General features: G+C 44.2%; 1 protein-coding gene across 4 annotated transcripts in view; it reads right to left on the minus strand.

Moving 5' to 3' along the window:
• lrp1aa (low density lipoprotein receptor-related protein 1Aa) overlaps positions 1-21,474 on the minus strand; it is a 264,759-nt gene that overhangs the window by 210,436 nt on the left and 32,849 nt on the right. For all 4 annotated transcript variants that reach the window (XM_077204508.1, XM_077204507.1, XM_077204510.1 and 1 more), the window contains exon 3: positions 2,524-2,661. In XM_077204508.1, the coding sequence (XP_077060623.1) occupies positions 2,524-2,661 (138 nt within the window). The remainder of the gene's footprint in view (positions 1-2,523; positions 2,662-21,474) is intronic.

Here is a 21,474-nt window from a genome sequence, read left to right on the forward strand (position 1 = left end):
CACTTCTATGATGGACATGCACTTCTATGATGGACCGATGCACTTTTATGATGGATAGATGCGCTTTTATGATGGATAGATACACTTTTATGATGGAGATGCACTTTTATGATGGATAGATGCGCTTTTATGATGGATAGATGCACTTTTATGATGGACAGATGCACTTTTATGATGGATAGATGCACTTTTATGATGGACAGATGCACTTTTATGATGGACAGATGCACTTTTATGATGGACATGCACTTCTATGATGGATAGATGCACTTTTATGATGGACAGATGCACTTTTATGATGGACAGATGCACTTCTATGATGGACATGCACTTCTATGATGGACCGATGCACTTTTATGATGGATAGATGCGCTTTTATGATGGATAGATGCGCTTTTATGATGGAGATGCACTTTTATGATGGATAGATGCACTTTTATGATGGACAGATGCACTTTTATGATGGACAGATGGACACATGCACTTTTATGATGGACAGATGCACTTTTATGATGGACAGATGCACTTCTATGATGGACATGCACTTCTATGATGGACCGATGCACTTTTATGATGGATAGATGCGCTTTTATGATGGATAGATACACTTTTATGATGGAGATGCACTTTTATGATGGATAGATGCGCTTTTATGATGGATGGATGCACTTTTATGATGGACAGATGCACTTTTATGATGGATAGATGCACTTTTATGATGGACAGATGCACTTTTATGATGGACAGATGCACTTTTATGATGGACATGCACTTCTATGATGGATAGATGCACTTTTATGATGGACAGATGCACTTTTATGATGGACAGATGCACTTCTATGATGGACATGCACTTCTATGATGGACCGATGCACTTTTATGATGGATAGATGCGCTTTTATGATGGATAGATGCGCTTTTATGATGGAGATGCACTTTTATGATGGATAGATGCGCTTTTATGATGGATAGATGCACTTTTATGATGGACAGATGCACTTTTATGATGGATAGATGCACTTTTATGATGGACAGATGCACTTTTATGATGGACAGATGCACTTTTATGATGGACAGATGCACTTCTATGATGGATAGATGCACTTTTATGATGGACAGATGCACTTTTATGATGGACAGATGCACGATGGACATGCACTTCTATGATGGACTGATGCACTTTTATGATGGATAGATGCGCTTTTATGATGGATAGATGCACTTTTATGATGGAGATGCACTTTTATGATGGATAGATGCGCTTTTATGATGATAGATGCACTTTTATGATGGACAGATGCACTTTTATGATGGATAGATGCACTTTTATGATGGACAGATGCACTTTTATGATGGATAGATGCACTTTTATGATGGACAGATGCACTTTTATGATGGACAGATGCACTTCTATGATGGACATGCACTTCTATGATGGATAGATGCACTTTTATGATGGATAGATGCGCTTTTATGATGGATAGATTCACTTTTATGATGGATAGATGCGCTTTTATGATGGATAGATGCACTTTTATGATGGATAGATGCACTTTTATGATGGATAGATGTGCTTTTCTGATGGATAGATGCACTTTTATGATGGATAGATGCGCTTTTATGGACTTCAAAAAATATACAGCCATTTACTGCCATTATAAAGCTTGGAAGAGCCAGGACATTTTTTAATATAACATTCATCTGAAAGAAGAATATACACGTACGATGACTTGGTGAGTAAATGGTGAGTAAATCATGGGCTAATTTTCATTTTTGGGTGAACTATCCCTTTAAGACACAATTATGATGTGGTAGTTTGTCCCAAAACTCTTCTGCTACACACTCAAAAGTATGTACCTTTTGTAAAAGAGTACATAATTTTAGGGCATAGTGTGAATTGGGACACAGCGACAAAATTTTTGTCTATTCATTAAATGTCCAAGCTTTTGAAAATTGCAAGCACATTTGAGCTGCTGTTTACCATATATGATGTGCTTTGAGTCTGTGTGTTGAGTAAAGTTTATATGTGAATAAAAGCCTAAATTTAATCTGTTCATTGTAAAGTTATCATGTCTCTTCAGAAGATTTAGATTAAACCACTCCATTCATATGCATTTCTTTTACAATCTTTTTATGAAGGTCAGTGCTGTGTGGACTTTCAATGGATGGAAAAAAAATGATTTGAGAATATTGAAAAAAAAATTTTTTGGATTCCAAAGATATAATGGGTTTGCAAAAACATGAGGGTGATTAAATGGGTGAAATAAGCCTATAGGTAAAAAACAAGTGAATAATCTGTCAAGGCCACAAGATAAAATAGACTTACATTCAAAATATATCCCTGAAATCTTAGCATTATTATTGTATGCAATTTTGCTCATTAAGTAGAAACTTTGTTTCTGTGTCAAGCTTCATTTCTACAGAAAGACTGATATTACTAATATGACTCATATTTATAATGATAATATTGATGTGTGATGAGCAGAACTATACAGCAGTATATGAGTGAGCACTGTGTGTTACCTCTGCAGTGCGGCCCCTCATCTCCTCCATCAGAGCAGTCGGGGACCCCGTTACACAGTTTGCTCATGTGAACACACAGGTCTGGACCCAGACACTGATGTTCATTGGGAGGACACCGCGACACACGGTTATGAGGACCTTAGAGAGAGAAGATAACAAAAGCATTAAGACGATGAAACAACAACCTACAGTGCTTTCGAAATCTCCATGTAAAATGCTAGATATCATGTTGTACCATATAGCAAAGCCATAACCATATCTTGAACATTGGTGGGACAATAAACTCCAAATTACTGCTTATTAATAGTTAGTAAGGTAGTTGTTAAGTTTAGAGCAAGAATTCAGATGATCATAGTGTAGGCAAAATATTTTGAAAGAATACTACAATTTACTGTGGTGACACATGGCATCTGTTATTATTAAAACTGTGGTACATGGGAAAACTCAAAAAAAAAAATGTTTCACCTCATGTACGATATACATCATTCTGTGGGGATTTTGTTTCTTGCTTTCATACACAATTGGTTAAATATTGCAGTTCATGGTTATATTATGACTGTGTCCATAAGTGTGCAGTCATGCGTTTGTCTTTGAGTCACTAGATGAGCTGTATTTGTGTGTCTGAGCTCTCATCCGCTCTGGACTGGACAGAAACACTGGGCGTGGAGTGAAAAAAGACCAAAAGTCTCCAAATTATTGCCCAGAAATGAGCGAACGTGTTTTTGCAGAAAGGTTACGCAACACAGCAGAGTTTGAAACAATAAATGTTTCCTGAACGTCTAGTTTACTGATGAGATCATCAATACAGCGCCAGCACAAATACACGTCAGCGGTGCTGCATTAATTCACGGCTTTATTACGCTATGACACAGGGTTTCTATCGAGCCATGTATGTTTTTTCTGGTTGTTAAAATATATTCTCATATCCCAGTTTCAGTCAACTACATTGGTAGGTTGACATCTTGAAAGTTGCTCTGTTTTTTTGAGCAGTTCAACATGTCAAATTCTGAATCAACCAATGGGTTTTAGGGTAGCCTAGAAATCTAGACGCACCCTAGCGGCAGAAAATCCTTTTTTTCCCCCTTTTTTTGCAGCCAGTGTGGTCTAGCAACTCTCCGTTGGCATTCGAGCTGGAAAAACCAAACTCTGGTCGGGCCAATCACATTGTGTATAGAGTTGGTGAGCAGGCTTAACATAATGACGGCAGAGTTGTGACGGTTCCGCGTGATTTCCATAGGTGAACTTCTACTTGAAAACAAAGAAGATGCTGCTGGCGAACAGTGGTCTTTCGAAACGGCTTTGACCGTGACTCTGGATGACTTGGAGTTAAGAGAATTTCACAAGAAGAATGAAATATTTGGGAAGCATTTTGGAATCTTTTTAGTGACGTTTTGATTAGACTTTTAGTTTTTTAGTGATGAGAGCAAACTCCTAATCTATTAACCATGACGGGTGCTAACAACATAAATTATATCTCAAATAATTTGGTTTGTTGGGGACAATAGTTATTTTGTGACCAGACATATAATATTCACTGCCAGAGGATAAAACAGGTAGACTTACAAGCAACTACTGAGAAAACCCTAGCAACACCTTAGCAACCATCCATGGCGTTTAAGGCAGAAGAGAATATGGAGGTTAGCTATAGTCTACACAGAACTTTAAACAGCTCATGTGATGAGGTAGATTCAACGTGATTTTCTCAACTTTGCTGTTGACAGGTAAATGGAAAACCTTAATGCGAGGAGTTAGCATGACAGAAAGTGCATTTACTCAACAGAAACCATGACTCTGAGACATTTCTCCAGGTTCATAGAGAGTTCATATGATGGAAAACAGAAGTCTTCATGCTCTTCATGCTCAATATTTGTATCTGAAATAATGAGCATAAATTGAGATACCGTAGATAGGGAAAAATGATGTCCGGAGGAGATATTTGTTTTTAATGACTCTACAAGTTCAATTAAAGCATCAAAATATTTGGAAAATATTTAATTTTTATATATATGTATATTTTATATAAATGTATATGTACATTTTATTTTTTAAATATAAATATAAGAACAAAACAGACAAAAGTATATGCAAAAAAAAAAAAAAACTACAGCTACAGGTCACTATGCTAATTACTATGCAAAAAAACTCAGATGAAAAAGCATTGAATACAACATAATTAGTTATTAATATTTCATTGGTTCTCTCTTGTTTTTGCATGTATTCATAATTTCTTTGTATGACCAAAATTTATGATGGCATAATTTGGAAGAGGTGGAAAGAGTACTAAAATATTATGCTCAAGTAAAAGTACTATTACTGTACTTCAATGAAATTTAACTTAAGTTCAAGTCAAATTACAGGTCTAAAAATCTACTCAAGTAAAAGTAAAAAGTAGCTCATTTAAAATTTACTCAGAGTAAATAAATAAACTGTATTATTAAATTATGGTTGTTATTATTATTATCATCAAATAAAGTGACAGTTAAATGGATGAAAATTTTATTTTTTAGAATGATTGAATGACATTAGAATGACTTGAAACCATTTGGTTTGTTTTGTTTATTAAAATTTCAATAAAACTTGTCTAATCAACTAAATTCAATAATTGATAATGAATTAGATTAACAACTTGTTTTTAACATTAATAATTTATTAAAATGTTAAAAATAATAAATAGAGTCGTATGAAATGTATTTTATTCAGAAAATTGTTTTTTCTTTTTATGATAAAATACAGATATATAATCAAAAACAGTGGTAATCAAATGAAAATTTTAACTTTTATCCTTTTATTTTTTGGGGAAGTGCTGCCAAACAGATTTACTAAATTAAATTGTGGACAAAAAATATTCCTCAAATAATATTCAAATAAATTGTATTATTATTATTCTGAGACGTGCGTTCTATTGTAAGGTTAGGCCTACAATAGTCATGCCTTTTTTTCTGAATTCTCCTAGTTATACCGAACTTTTATTTTGATGGGCTGTAGTGAAGACCTGTTCCAGAGTGTATTTGACAATGTTTTTTCTCAAATAAAATGATGAAAATGCTCATTAGGCGTTCTCTCAGAGCAGATCTGGAAATGTCCATGTATTCAAGTCCTTGTATTGTTTGTGAACGCTGAAAACACCACGAGTTTGAGTGTGTAGTAACGTTAGTAGACAAACTCAGCGGCACCGCTCATTCCCACAGAGACACGCAGATCAAACTTTAGACCATGTCGGGATTTGATTTATTGCACAGCTCTACTTTCGATTTATTTATCCATCCATCAGTTTGTGTCTTTTACGTGACATCTGCTTTATACTGTAAACTCAATGTGCAAGACTGGATTCCGGGATTCCTTCAGCATCTAACGTTAAATATAAATGGGACATACCTTTATCCGCAAAGAGGGATGGTGTTCTGTGTGTTTCCTCCTTTTGCAGCAACTTTGCATCCACATTTTTTGCAAATTGTATATCTATCCTCGAGGACAACCATGTGTTTTTTCTACATCCAAATATTTTCCTCCCGCCCTTGCAGTAGTTTCCGGAGCGCGATTTGTTTCCCCTTGTAGTATTATTATTTTTTGTATTTTTTTACTCAGTAACAGATATGATTTAAAATGTAAGGAAGTACAATACCTCGATCAAAATGTACTGAAGTAAAAGTAAAATTACAGATTTTAAAAACTACTTAAAAAACGATACTCGGTTACTAAACGTAACCTCTGTTCTCTCTAGAGAGGGAACGAGTATTGCGTAAGTTTAGCTTACGCTACGGGAAAGATTCATCTTCTCGAGATATTGAAGCCAAAAAATTATCCTTGATTTTGTATTCATTGTCAACGCAGTGCAGCAGCTAGCAGACCTAGAGCAGGCCATCTCGCGTGCTCATTGGCTGCCCTGCGGGCAACTGCTGCAGCCTACCAGTGAGCCCGGCTTGACGTCACGCCCAATGAAGGGCGCCCGCGCCTTCATAGCGCCACAGCCCGCCGGAATGGGCGTGGCTTAGCGTATAAAAGTAGGGGCTGTAGGCTGACTTCCCTGGTTTTTCGTCGACTGAAGCGAAGTCGCTCGTGGCGCGAGCACGGCCGGTTACGCAATACTCGTTCCCTCTCTAGAGAGAACGGAGGTTACGTTTAGTAACAGAGTATCGTTCTCTCACGAGAGGTTCTCTCGTATTGCGTAAGTTTAGCTTACGGTACGGGAACACTTTGTCAACGCCGTGCGCGCCAAGGATCCACCATGAGACCCCGAACTTTCAGGGGTACCCCATAAGTGGAAAAAATAAGGTGGCCAGCCACGCGGGCCATCACTTGTACATAAGCACACATAGGGAATACAGAGCACCGCGCCAGTCTGTATAGGCACATAGCGCATACCCTACTAGTGCAGCTCAACCAGGAGAGCGTGAGAGTGATCTGAGCAGGAAGATCTGGGCAGAATACACCTGTCCTTCAAACTGACAAAAGTTTAGCCTGCAAGGCAGGAACTTCTAGTTTATAAAACCTGACAAAGGTAGACGGAGAGCTCCAGCCCGCCGCTACACATGGATTGAAATCCCACTGGACCACGCACATGACGAGGCCACGCCTCTCGTGGAATGAGCCCTGATGCCCAGAGGACATTGCAGACCTTTTGACGCGTAAGCAGCTGCTATAGCGTCCACTATCCATCTGGACAGGCTCTGTTTCGAGGAGGCGAGACCCTTGGTGCGCCCACCAAACGAAACAAAAAGCTGTTCTGAACGCTTGAAGGAGGCGGAGCGCGTAATGTAAAATCTCAGCGCCCTGACAGGGCAGAGGAGATTCACCTCACTTTCGCTGTCAGATGCTGGCAGAGCTGACAGCGAAATAACTTGCGCTCTGAATGGAGTGCCCATAACTTTAGGAACATAGCCATGTCTAGGTCTGAGGATGACTTTAGAGTCATTCGGCCCGAACTCAAGACACGACGCGCTGACAGACAGCGCATGCAGGTCCCCCACACGTTTTACTGACGACAGTGCAGTCAGAAAGACGGTTTTCAGTGATAGATATTTCAACCCCACGGAGTCTAGTGGTTCAAATGGAAAGGCTTTCAGGGCCTCGAGGACCAATGAAGATCCCACATAGGAACCGACGGGGGGCGCGGCGGGTTCATCCTTCTAGCTCCTCTAAGGAAGCGGATGACCAACTCATGTCTTCCCAGTGACTGGCCGTGAGTCGATTCTGCGAACGCTGCCACGGCTGCCACGTATACTTTGAGTGTGGATGGGGACCTCCCCTTATCCAACAGCTCTTGTAGGAAGGTGAGCAGATGCGCCACCCCGCATGTCCGTGGGTCCAGACCTCTGTCGGTGCACCATCCGGAGAACACCGACCATTTAGACGCATAGAGCCTTCTCGTGGAAGGAGCTCTAGACTGCGTGATTGTGTTCATCACTCCTTCTGGCAGGGCAACGAATAACCGTTGATCAACCATGCGTGCAGAGACCAGCGCTCTGGATGGGGATGCCAGATCGTGCCGCGAGCCTGAGAGAGGAGATCTGCCCTCACCGGAATCGGCCACGGAGCTGTAAGTGACAGCCGTGCTAGTTCCGGGAACCAAATCTGAATCTCCCAACGCGGGGCTATGAGGAGCACAGAGTGGCGCGTTTCCATGACTCTCTTGATCATCTGTGGTAACAGAGAGACCGGAGGGAAAGCATATAGCGGGAGGCTGGGCCAAACCTGGGCCAGCGCGTCCTCGTCCTTCGAGAAGAACGTCGGGCATTGAGCGTTGTCTTTTGACGCTCATAGGTCGACTTCCGCTCTGCCGAATAGGTGCCACAGCTTCTGGACCGTTTGGGGGTGCAGTGACCATTCCCCTGGGGGAACATTGTCCCTGGACAGTTTGTCTGAGCCGTCGTTCAAATGGCCAGACACGTGCGCCACCCTCAGCGAACGCAGGTGCATCTGAGACCAAATAAGGAGGTGTTCCGTCAGATTGCTGAGATTTTTTTTTCTGGCCGCCAGAAACACAGGCTCGGCGGGACGCGCGAGCATTCAATCAGCGTTGGAGCGGGCGCATGCGCAGTAGGCCCTGCTGAAGCACCGTTGCAGCTGATGCCATACAGCCCAACATCCTTTGAATTTTTTTCAAAGGGAGAAAGCTGCCCTTCTGGAAAGATGCGGCTAGGTGGCGAACACGGCGCGCGCGCTGTGTCAAGAAACGAGCCGTCATGGTCACCGAGTCCACTTCTATTCCTAAAAAGGAAATTGACTGGCTGGGCAGTAATGAGCTCTTGGTCCAGTTGACCGTGAGACCCAAGCTTTCCAGGTGACTGAGAAGCACTGTTCTGTGAGATAGCAGTTCTGTCTCTGACTGTGCCAATATCAGCCAATCGTCCAGATAGTTCATTATTCGCAGCCCCTGACTTCTCAGGGGGGCGAGCGCCGCGTCCATGCAGTTCCTAAATGTACGGGGTGCTAGGGACAGGCCGAACGGCAGGGCGGTGTATTGATATACATGACCGTCGAAGGCGAATCTCAAAAATTGCCTGTGACGGGGTATTATCTGAATCTGAAAATAGGCATCCTTCAGATCTAGAGAAATAAACCAGTCCCTCGGGCGAACGTGCGCGAGGATTTTCCTGGTCGTAAGCATTTTGAACGGTCTTTTCGCAAGCACTTTGTTCAAATGTCTTCGATCTAGGATAGGTCTGAAGGCTCCGTCCTTCTTGGGTATGAGAAAATATCGGCTGTAAAAACCTGACTCGCTCAGAGAAGGCGGTTCCTTTTCAATAGCACCTTTTGCACAGCAGCTTTGCTATTTCTGCGTGAAGTAGGTGTGCTACTTCCGCATTCACTATCGTCGCGGTCCGGGCTTGAAAGCGCGGGGGACGGCGAATGAATTGAAGTGTATAGCCCTGCTTTATTGTGCTCAGCACCCATTTTGAAATCCCTGGGATAGTTTCCCACGCAGCTATGTGAGCCGCTAGGGGGCGAATTCATAACCTGCTTTTTTGATCGTGTAACAGAGCGGGCAGATAGTGGGCACAGACCTGTGGACACATTTCTTATATTCAACACTCGAGCGGCTTTTCTGCGCTTTATGAGAGTGTGTTCTGGGAGTGACACGAGATTCGAAGTGCTTATGTGTAGGGGTGAACACTGGGGCGTGGGCACTTTCACTACACTTAAAACACAGACGGCGTGAGCCGGACCAGACATTATACTCTTTTTGAGATTTCTCTGGGTCGCCGTGAAAACGGCGTTTGTGTGCAGGCGAGAGGGTGAACGAACCGGCTCGTTGGCTGCTAAATGAACCACTGCAGTAGCTTGTTTTAAGGGGACTGACAGGTAAATAAACTTTGACGGCGGTCCGGCCACAGCGGGACACGCGCGTCTTTTCTCTCTCTTTGTTAGGAGGGCTTCGCATGCTCAGACTTCGGCTTGATCTTCTGCTGAGGCCCTCTGGGGGCGGCGGTCTGTGACGGCTGTCTGAGCGCGACCTAGGGCGGCCGCCCTGACGTCGCTGCGAAGGCTGAGGCTGTGCTGGACGCTGGGTGCTGGCTCGCACAGGAGGCTGGTGCGCTGCGACCACCTCTTCCACAGGGGGAATAGCCGTGTACCCTTTCTTGGCAGCGCCTTCCACTCGGGAGAGGGATGCGGAGGCCTGGGACTGAAGTCTCGAGGAGAATGGTGCATTCAATGACTTCGTCAGCTCCGAGTGAAGTTCCGGCAGGAATGGAGCGGGCCTGCTTGCTGAAGCTGCACGGCGGCGACTTTGAAGGACACAGCCGTCGAGCCTGTTCGGCGCGGGTTCCTTCGGCAGCGACCACTCGAGCCCGAGACGGTCAACAGCCTGCGTCAGCAGGCGCATCAGTTCCGCATCAGCTCCAGCGCGGGTACGGGTGGATTCCTGGATCGACGAGGAGGCGGAGTGAAGTGACCATTCCTCGCTGTCTGATGCCAGGATGGAGCACCAGTCTCTCGTGGCGTGTCCCTCGGCCTCATCCTCAGATGCGACGGCAGTGAGGCTCGTGAGCGGCAGCTGCGCGTCGGTGAGGAGGGGCGGGGAAGGCGAAAGCGAGGCTCGAGGGAGGTTCTCCGGTGAGCGCGTCGCTGTGGCCACAGGTTCCGGCTGTCTCAGGGAACGACGCTTTTTCCTGCGCGGTCCCACAGAGGGCGGAGTGACTGCTGCGGTGTTGAAGGCTTCGAGTTGAGCCCGCAGGGTCGACAGCGGAAGCGCTTCACAGAGCTTGCAGCCCCCGGACGCGAGGGCGAGCTCTGCATGTTCCAGGCCCAGGCAGAGAGCGCAGATCAAGTGGCGGTCTCCGGCGCTGAGCGGGGCTCTACACGAGCCCCAGGAAGCGCGAGGCATCTTTAAAAAGACACTCGCTACTCTTTTAGAGTAGGTTAGCAAGGTAGAGGATACGTCGCCGGATAGCGTAGCTCGCACGGATGGCTGAAGGTGGCGAAGATGGCCGGCTTCCTCAGCGCTGTCCTAAGCTGGCTGTTCGCTGTTCGACGGCAGCGGTGGCTTCTCTCAGATCCAGCAATGCGAAGAGCTCGCTGAAGAGACGAAAAATCAGGGAAGTCAGCCTACAGCCCCTACTTTTAAACGCTAAGCCACGCCCATTCCGGCGGGCTGTGACGTTATGAAGGCGTGGGCGCCCTTCATTGGGTGTGACGTCACGACGGGCTCACTGGTAGGCTGCAGCAGTTGCTCGCAGGGCAGCCAATGAGCACGTGAAATGGCCTGCTCTAGGTCTGCTAGCTGCTGCACTGCGTTGACAATGAATACAAAATTAAGGATAATTTTTTGGCTTCAATATCTCGAGAAGATGAATCTTTCCCGTAGCATAAGCTAAACTTACGCAATACGAGAGAACCTCTCGTAAGAGAACTAGAAGTAGGCTACTCAAAAAAACTACTCAATTACATAACGTGAGTAAATGTAATTCGTTACTTTCCACCTCTGCAATTTGGCATGTTTCATGGTGTTAATATCACAAAAACAGCACAACTACTGCTTACAAATTCTTTAACACATTGTTCATATTTTAATAAAGGGCGAAGTTATCAATTTTACTAAGCCGGACATCACTTATGGCCACTACTGCACTGTACATGTAGACCATATACTGAAACTACTGTAAACTGTAAAAGCGACCTGCTCTGAAACTGTTTTGGTTCTTTTTCTAACTTCGCTCGGTGTTTCACTATGGGAATCGCTATGGGCGTGACCAACTACGGAAGCTCCTATGCCACCACGTCTGTCTCTGACAGACAGGTCGACCTGAAATCAGGCTCCGCCCCTACCTATATTACTCAGGTCGACCCCTACGAGGTCATTCTCGCTTTCTTTCCGTGAGGGACTACAACAAGCTCTCTCAGCACGTCCGACCCTGTCGCTGATTTCGCTTAACTGTTCAACAGGCGGGCCGTCATTGGATTACGCTACCGAACGCGACATCAGTGGATTGGATTGGGACTGTGTTGAGTGTCACACCGAATAGTGTCCGCGTCAAGGCGAGCTTTTCGGTTAGGAATACCGCGTGTTATCACGACAGTAGAATTACAGTGGTGTCAAGCCACCGTAGGCTTTACGCGTCAGGCGAGCCGCGAAAAGGGCTAACTACCCTGTGATCCATCGATCGGACTAATGTGACGTGTCTTTGAATCACTCCTTCTCTCTCCAGCCGTTATGTCGACAATCATTACCCCCGCCAAAGGGAATGAGCCGAAAAGCAGGGAACCTGCACCCCGCCCGTGTCCATCGTCATGTGGAGCAACCGTCTCGGGCAGGGACCCCCATCCCATGTGCATCGTGTGCATGGGCGCTAAGCACGCTCAAACGTCGCTTGCAGACCCACAAACCTGCGTTCACTGTGCGTCATTGCCGGTAAAAATTTTGGAGAGAAGGCTGAGAGTGGCGGTGGCTAGGCAGCAGGACTCATGTCTGGCCGGAGCCATCGCAAAACCTAAGGCTAACGATCATCAGCGAGCTACCACGACGAGCTGGGCTGATATGATGGAAGCCGAATCCCCGGATATGCCTCCTCTGTTCGATGGCCTTCTCGCACACGAGGAGGGGGAGCCGGGGGACGAGGATGCGGAGGGCGATGCTAACTCTGACCTCCTCGACTTGGACATGGACGACGAGGAGGAGGAAGACAACTCTCTCTTCCCTGTCCAGCAGTCTAGACCCCCTAGCGCGACTGACACTGGCTCTCAGGCAGACGGTAACCTGCACGAGGTGTGCAAGCGAGCCGCGGCAAAACTGGGCCTAGCGTGGCCCGCGGCCCAGGATTCAGAAGGAGCAGAGAGGGACCTTTATGACGGGAAAAGGCTACCGCCTGCTCAAACCACAACGAGACAAATCCTACCCACCGTGCCGGCGTGCATGAAGGAGATGTCCCGCCATTGGGGTAGCCCCTTTAAGAGCAAGCTCCCGACCAAGGGATGTTCTAAGCTTGAGATCCAAGGAATGGGAGAGCTGGGGCTGGCCGGACCCCCAGCGATAGAGTCTTCAGTGGCCTATCACCTCCATCCGAATCGCCGATCTATTTCTGCCTCATCCCAAATTTCGCTGCCGAACAAGATGGAGCGTCTGACCGCGTCCGTCTATCAGAGGATGTACAAGTATGCGGCGCAGTCAGTGTGCTCGCTGAACGCGGTGACTTTACTGTCAGCGAACCAGGCAGAGATTTTGGAGGAGATGGGGCGACAACTAGATACGGGAGTGCCGAACCCAGCACTCTGGGACGAGATATGTGTGGTAAACGACCTAATTCTCCGCTCTTCTCGTGGCGCGGTTCAGGGCTGTGGCCGTGTTATGGGCTTGGCCGTTTCAGGTGAGAGAGCGTTATGGCTGAACCTATCTGGATTAAGCGACGCTCAAAAAGCAGAGGTGATGGACGCTGCGTTCGACCCAACTAAGGGCCTTTTCGGACCAGCTCTCGAGAAAATGAGAGAAACCAGCACCCTCAGGAAACAGGAGGATGAGGCTTTTAACCTCTGTTTACCACGCAAGCAAACACCGTGACCACCCTCTCAACCAGCACGGCAGGGTTTTGCAGCAGCTGCTGCGGCGAGAGGGAGACAGACGGGGGCTAGGAGTGTGAGACCGGCTCCCAGCGGACAGCAATCTGGCCATCGTCCGAGACCTGATGGCTCCGGACCCTGGGGGAAACATTCGTTTGCGGCCGCGGCGGCGAGAAACCGCCCACCCCACCCCGAGGATCGGAAGAAAAAGCGTGCGACCTGACACGCGAATGTTCCCCGGCACTTCTCTCTCCGCCCGCAAAGAGAAGGAGGGGGTCCAGCCCTGTTGTTCTCAGTTCAGTAAGGGCTCCAGCTATAAGCTATCAAGTTCAAAATGTTCTCCAGTGTCACCAAGCACTCACACCGGGTTTTCAAACGCCCATCAGTTCAGGGGAATGTTTAATAAAGAATGCATTATCGCATCCAGGCCACAGGCTAAGGGCGATATGCTCCCCGAATTCAATAAACTCAATAAATGTTTCACTATCGCAGCCAGGCAGACAGCCGAGGGCGATAGATTGCAAAAAAATCCAAACATTAAAATGTGTATCCCTAGCCTCCCCGCCGGAGGGAGCGCGCGCGCCTTCAGAAGGGGTCAGCGCAGAGACGGTAATGACGTCATCAAAGCGCGCCTGCGTTGGGGAAGTATACAAGGGACCTCTCTCGGCTCGCATACTCAGTTGGCGCGCATGCGCAGCTCATCCGTGGGTTGTAAACACGATTTCACGGGGATACAGACTTCAATTTGCCATGAAACCACCCAGATTCAATGGTATGATAGTCTCAGTGGCCGAGGGAGAATCAGCTCGCGTCCTGACGGCCGAGATAGACACTCTTTTAGACAAACGAGCCATCAGAGTGGTGCCAAAGGAGGTGAGCTGTCAGGGTTTTTATTCCCGTTATTTTGTGATCCCAAAGAAGGGGAGCATATCTCTGCGTCCAATTCTAGATCTCCGTGTGTTAAACAAGCACCTACGGAGATATTCATTCAAAATGTTGACACACAAAACACTTTGTCGATCCATCCGCCAGAACGACTGGTTTGTGACGATCGATCTGTCAGACGCGTATTTTCACATAGATGTGTACCCGTCTCACAGGAAGTATCTCAGGTTTGCATTTCGAGGCACTGCTTACGAATTTCAGACAATGCCCTTTGGCCTGTCTTTAGCACCGAGAGTATTCAGCAAATGTGTGGAAGCAGCACTTTTTCCGTTGAGAAACAAGGGGATAAGAATACTGTCGTACATAGACGATTATCTGATATGCGCCTCGTCGAAAGAGCAAGCAATCAAAGACGCAGACATGGTGTTATTGCATCTCGACAGCTTGGGATTCAGAATAAACATGGAAAAGAGCAGCTTAGAGCCAGCTCAGCACACAGAATATCTAGGACTCAGTATAAACTCCCTCTCTTATCGAGTCACTCTGACATAGAGGAGGATCACGTCCTTCACTCAATGTCTGTCCCGTTTTCAGACGGGGAAATTGTCCCATTCAGACTGTGTCTACGAATGCTGGGTTTAATGGCTTCAGCGATATCTGTAGTACGCCTGGGACTACTTATAATGAGAGACTTTCAGCGCTGGGTCGCGCATCTGCGTCTGTGTTCTCGGCGTCATCTCAACCGACCGGTGAGAGTGACTTATGCGTGCGTCAGAGCGCTCAGACACTGGAAAAGCCCCAGAACCCTCAGATCGGGGATTCCCTTGGGGACAGTGTCGTCAGAGTCACTATGACGACGGACGCGTCATTAAAGGGCTGGGGAGCAACTCTGATGGGCAGAGCTGTGAACGGTGTGTGGCCTCCACAGCTGATTCACAAGCACATAAATTACTTGGAATTGTTGGCGGTGTTTCTAGCGCTGAAACATTTTCTGAGCTTCATCAGGGGCCAGCATGTTTTAGTGAAAACAGACAATTCCACAGTGGTTGCTTATATCAACCGACAGGGAGGCACACGCTCTCTTCAACTGCACCAGCTGGCAAAAGAGCTGATTGTGTGGTGCGACATAAGGCTTTTATCCATCAGGGCAACCCATATTCCAGGGATATTGAACAGGGGAGCAGATTTGTTGTCCAGAGGAAATCCCCTGTATCATCCCCAGGTGGTGAAGCAGATATGGCAGAAATACGGCCAGGCGGTCGTAGATCTCTTCACCTCGCAGGAAAACGCTCAATGTCCTCTTTATTTCTCTCTGGCGGACGGAAATGCACCATTGGGTGTGGATGCTTTAGCCCACCCATGGCCAAATGTCCTGCTGTATGCATTTCCCCCTCTGAGTCTGATTTCACCCACTCTGGCCAGGGTGAGGGAAATGGGATTGTCACTGATACTGATAGCTCCACGGTGGCCATCCAGACATTGGGTGGCCGAGATAGTTCAACTACTGTCGGGTCAGCCATGGCCCCTCCCTCCCCGGAGGGACCTCCTGTCACAAGCGGGGGGGGGGGGGGGGGGGGGGGGGGGGAATCTACCATCCTCACCCAGACAGGATAGCTCTCTGGGCCTGGCCCGTGAGAGGTGGAATTTAAGTGCAGCAGGTCTGCCCCCATCAGTCGTACACACTATACAAAGTGCAAGAGCCTCTTCCACTCGCTCATTGTATAGTAATAAATGGCGAGTCTTTGAAGGATGGTGTGGACGGAGTCATATCGTCCCTTTTCAATGTTCAGTGAGGGATATATTATGTTTCCTCCAGGATCTGTTAGAAAAAGGGAAAGCTTTTTCTACGATAAAGGTGTACTTAGCCTTTTGAGCCGTTGGAAGCTATAGGGTTTAAGTTTCTCTCTCTTAAGACAGCACTATTGTTAGCGCTGGTCTCAGCTAAGAGGGTGAGTGACTTACAGGCTCTGTCGGTCAGCCCGTCTTGTCTGCAGTTTTCTCCAGGGTTTACAAGGGTTTCCTTTCGCCCTAACCCTGCATTCGTACCTAAAGTAGTGGATTCGTCGTATAGATGTCAAACTACAGATCTTGCAGCTTTTCACCCTCCTCCGTTCTCTTCTCCGGAGGATAGGAGGTTGAATGCCTTGTGTCCTGTACGGGCGCTTCGTGTGTACGTAGAAAGGACAGCAGGTTTCAGGAAAAATGACCAGCTGTTTGTGTCATGGGCTACTCCTCACAAAGGGAAGCCATTGTCACGTCAGCGACTGTCCCATTGGATTGTAGAAGCTATTTCTTTAGCATATGAATGTAGAGGTTCCCAACCTCCCGAGGGCTTAAGGGCCCACTCCACTAGGGGCATGGCTACATCATGGGCCTTACTTAGGGGCGTTTCGGTCCAGGAGATCTGTGCTGCAGCAAGCTGGGCCACGCCGCACACTTTTGTGCGATTTTATAGACTGAATGTGTCTGAGCCATCCTTAGCTAATGCAGTGTTAGGAGCCAGCACGTCAGGTCCCATATGATGACGTATAGCGTACGTTGCAATCCGGGAGTGGTCTATATCTCCCATAGTGAAACACCGAGCTAAGTTAGAAAAAGAACGATGGGTTACTTAACGTAATCCCGGGTTCTTTGATAACAGAGTGAGGTGTTTCACCAACACTTCCCTCCTTGCACAGGAACGGGAAGAAATCTCTCTATAATGACCTCGTAGGGGTCGACCTGAGTAATATAGGTGGGGGCGGAGCCTGATTTCAGGTCGACCTGTCTGTCAGAGACAGACGTGGTGGCATAGGAGCTTCCGTAGTTGGTCACGCCCAAAGCGATTCCCATAGTGAAACACCTCACTCTGTTATCAAAGAACCCGGGATTACGTTAAGTAACCCATCGTTATGACATCATACACTTTTTGCCAATGAATTGTTTGATATTAGTAGATAAGTGTTTTTTAAAATTTAAATAAATTGAAAATATATGTTTTATATCTTTCTCACTCACACAAATAAAGAAATCTTCAGCAATGAAAAACTAGAATAATTTTATATTCCATTGCTTTTCCATGACATTTTAAAGATTGTTAATTTCCATGATCTCTCAGGCCTGGAAATCATAAATTAAAAAAAATCCTAATATTTCCAGGATTGGAATGTCTTTGGGAGTCCTATCATCAAACTGGCCAGATGAACAGATGTATCGTGTGCAGCAATAGCAAAATTATTTGTATCTGTATTCTGATAAATCGGATGTGAGCGGTACATAAAAAGCCCATTTTAAGTCTAATTCTATTCCCCTATCCATAGTTAATATATAACATGTATGCATTGTAAAATTCATAAAATAACATATGATTACATAATAATTAAAACAACAATACTAAATGGTAAACAAAAGGAAAAAGTTTTTTAGTACAGATTCAGAACCATTTTCTTCCCACCACTTTGTTCCCACCACTTTTTTAAAATCCAATGAAAACATAGCTTGCAAAACGCATACAGTACAACACACATAGAGTATCTCCAATCCCTCATTATTCATTATTTAATTTATACATGTAACATATACTTTAGCAAAAACATTCAGAGAGCAAGGGGAAATGGTTCACGAAAAAAGTCACAATTTAAAAATGTACAAAATATTTTGAAGAAACTACAGCATAAGAAAATCATTGTTTCTGTCCCAGGGGTCCCGTAAGTGAGCAGGATTGTGGACACCTTGCACAGGCGTGTGCTGAGACCATAAGCCTATTGTAATATCATGATCACATGTGGCGTTCCAGAGGATCTGAAGGTGGAAACACTCGTCGAACAGGAAACGCTCGGTCAAAACACTCTCAGCCACATGGAAAACTCTGGAATTAGAGCATCATGGGGAACGTGACCTGAGACCCTGTGACAAGACCACATGCCACTCTCACAAATGAGCCAAACAGAGGGATTTTGAAATATAAAGACAGAATGTGCAAAGCTAGTGCAGATTTCACATGCTGACAAGTCTAGTTTATTTCTCTTATTTATAGATAACAGATGCTTGAAGTTCCATATGAGGAAAATGTAATCCAGGTAAAACAATTTAGAGCAAGGGTCAACTATTTAGTGCAGGCGGATTTTAACTAAACGGCTGAATTGTGTTCTAATAACAGGAGGTTGTCACGTGTTTTATTATTTTGTATAAAAGAACAAATAACAACTGCATCTATATTATAATGTTATATCAATTTCTGTTACTTAACCCCTTAGCTGTCATCCCCCTTTTGATAATTGACATTAAAATGCAGTATACAAACCTAAATGGTTGTAATTCCAGAATGCTTTGGAATATAGACCTAAGTTTGGTCTTGTTTTAAAGAAAACAATCGGCAGATTATTACTGAAGTGAAAGCACTTCAAAAAATGAAAGTATGAAAAAGTTATGGAAGTTAAAATTTACAGTAAATCAAATATACTTTATTAATATATTTTTTTTAATATAAAATAAATATTTTACAAAATATTTTTTACTATAAAATTACTATAAAATGAAAGCTATATATCTATATAAGGCCAAAACAATGGTTTGGTATTTAAATGCTGTTTTTACATGTTTTAAGTTTTGATGTTTCATGAGTCCTTATGTTTACTAACATGAGCAATTATATTTATACTAACTAACACTGTAACAAATTCTGTAACATCAATCGTTTATGTTCACGTTAATGCATTTATTTAAATATATTTTTTTAATTTATTGCATATTTCAAACAAAGTATTGATAACAACAGGTTTATGTTGTGGTAAATTACCACAAAGCTTAATGTGTGTGTTTATGCAGAAATTGGCTTTCAAAAGTAAATCTACCCTGATAGATATTCATCGGAGTAAACAGTGACAACTAGCCAGGTCTACCCTAAGTTCCCTATGGTCACTTCCCAGGTGACCATAATCAGTCAAAACTGTCAGGACATTTCTCAGGCCGAAGACCACAAACATACAATGCAAGCAATTATGTCTATATCACATATAGCTGCATCTGCTGATAATTATATCAATAATAAAAAAAAAATTAAATAGAAAAAGACAAGAAATCAGGGCTGAAAGCAACACTAAAGCTTTCATTTTCAAAAACAAAACCCATTATATCAGCCATGCAGCAGCAGCGTAAAATCAAGAACCAATTTCATTGCAATGGTTCCAAGAGATAATCTCTTCTTTATATTATCAAATCAATATATCAGCTTTAAATAATGTACATTTGAAAAATAGTTAGACTGTAAAAATGTTTCTGCAGTTTCTCTGTATGATTTCTGATCAAATTTAGACTTGTTTCTATTCTGCACTCTGTGGTTGACCCAAACCCGGCACCGGTCAGCTAATAAATCTCTGACTGTCATCTGGCCAAGTGGAAAACAAACCATACAGCAGCCAGACATACAATACACCAGCGGTGTTCAGAATACTCCCTGCTTACTGCCCAATATCCAATGTGTACAGTCTACTACTCTTTTTTTAAAAGTGAAAAAGCAGCAATTACTCTGTTTTTAATACAGTGTTAACATTATCATATTTAAAAAAAAAAAAAATATATATATATATATATATATATATATATATATATACATATATATATTGCATTTCTGTGCAACAGTGTCTAAACATCTGGCAGTCCAAATAATAGATCAAGAAACATATGATAAAAATTACTATTTCACAGATCCAAGAGTATTTCAATGTAATAATGGTATATAGAATTATAGTTTTGTGCCAGTGCCAATAATTAGCTTATATTCAATCAACTTCGTATAAACTATAGTGTTATACGTCATTGCCCTTACATCATACGGTATAAATAAACATTTGTTCTGATAACACCAGTATTTTGAGGCCGAGACTCAAAGCTGATTCGGCAGTCACAGTTTGTGTTTTACTGTGATGTTTATCGTGGGTAGCAGCCACAGATCTAGCAAAATATTCATTCTTCCAGTGTAAAACACACAGTTAGAGTACAAAATGTGTGCAAAAACTTCCATATAGATTTTGCTCAGGTCTTTGCTCCAATGCAAGTGGAATTGTTTTCATCTGTCAGGTCAAAATTGCATGTCTGAGAGACAATAGCACTTCTTCTCAACAAGCCAGACATAGGTTGTCACAAATCGATGTTATGCATTATGTGTTTAAATTCAAAACCCCAATTTTAAATATGGGAGTTAATAATGATGTGTTGTTTAGTTAAATGTAAGTATTTTTGCTTGATATCACAACATCTGATATATTGGCCTCTGCGACTCATTTCAGTGAAATCTTCAACTCAAATTGTCCATGTCAGACATTTCTTATAACTCATGCATGTAATAGTACAGTAATGGGCCATTCAAGGTCACTGGTGCATTCATGCGTGAATAAGACCAATGCATGTCTTACTACTTTCCTTAATTGTTCATTAACTATACAAAGCAGCCAAAACATAACATTAGAAAGTTTCCACTCACAAGACGAATCATTAGCAGTTATTTTGCCAAATACAATTTTCTATACAGGCATGAAGCATTTGTAACTGATGTCAGAAGAGCACATTTGGTTTATGTTCCATAAGCAATGACATAAAACACAGTTGTGTTTGTGCATCCTATAGAACAAAAACAACACAATTATGGTGCAGAGCAGAGGCTTTTTTTGCCGCTGCTTGTGTTCTGGGCATGCCAAACTATTGTTCAATCAAAAGACCTTACCGCACTAACTTAGACTGAGTAAACCCAGCTCGATCTGCCAGTGATTTCGCCCTGCACCTCAGGCTGGAAACCTGTACATTTTTCTATCGTGCTACCATTACAAATCTGCGGGGACCAATCACAAACTGGCTTATCCACCTGGCACGCTATTGGTCAGCTTTAACACGATGATGATTGAGAAGCGACCGTCCAATTCCTTTTAATCTCTCGACGATGCTCAATGGCTTCTTTAGTTTAGCAAACAAATCGCTCGAGTGGGTGTAAATACCACTCACTTTCAAGGTTTTTTTGCACAACGTACAAAAATCACTCAGTGCCATTGCTGCTTCTGCAAACCGTTGATCAATGCTACAAACCAGACTCCCCAGACTAAT

The sequence above is a fragment of the Siphateles boraxobius genome, unplaced genomic scaffold (genome assembly GCF_051911475.1).
Source record: "Siphateles boraxobius isolate OS27281-9 unplaced genomic scaffold, OSU_SipBor_1 5, whole genome shotgun sequence".
NCBI classification, from domain to species: Eukaryota; Metazoa; Chordata; class Actinopteri; order Cypriniformes; family Leuciscidae; genus Siphateles; species Siphateles boraxobius.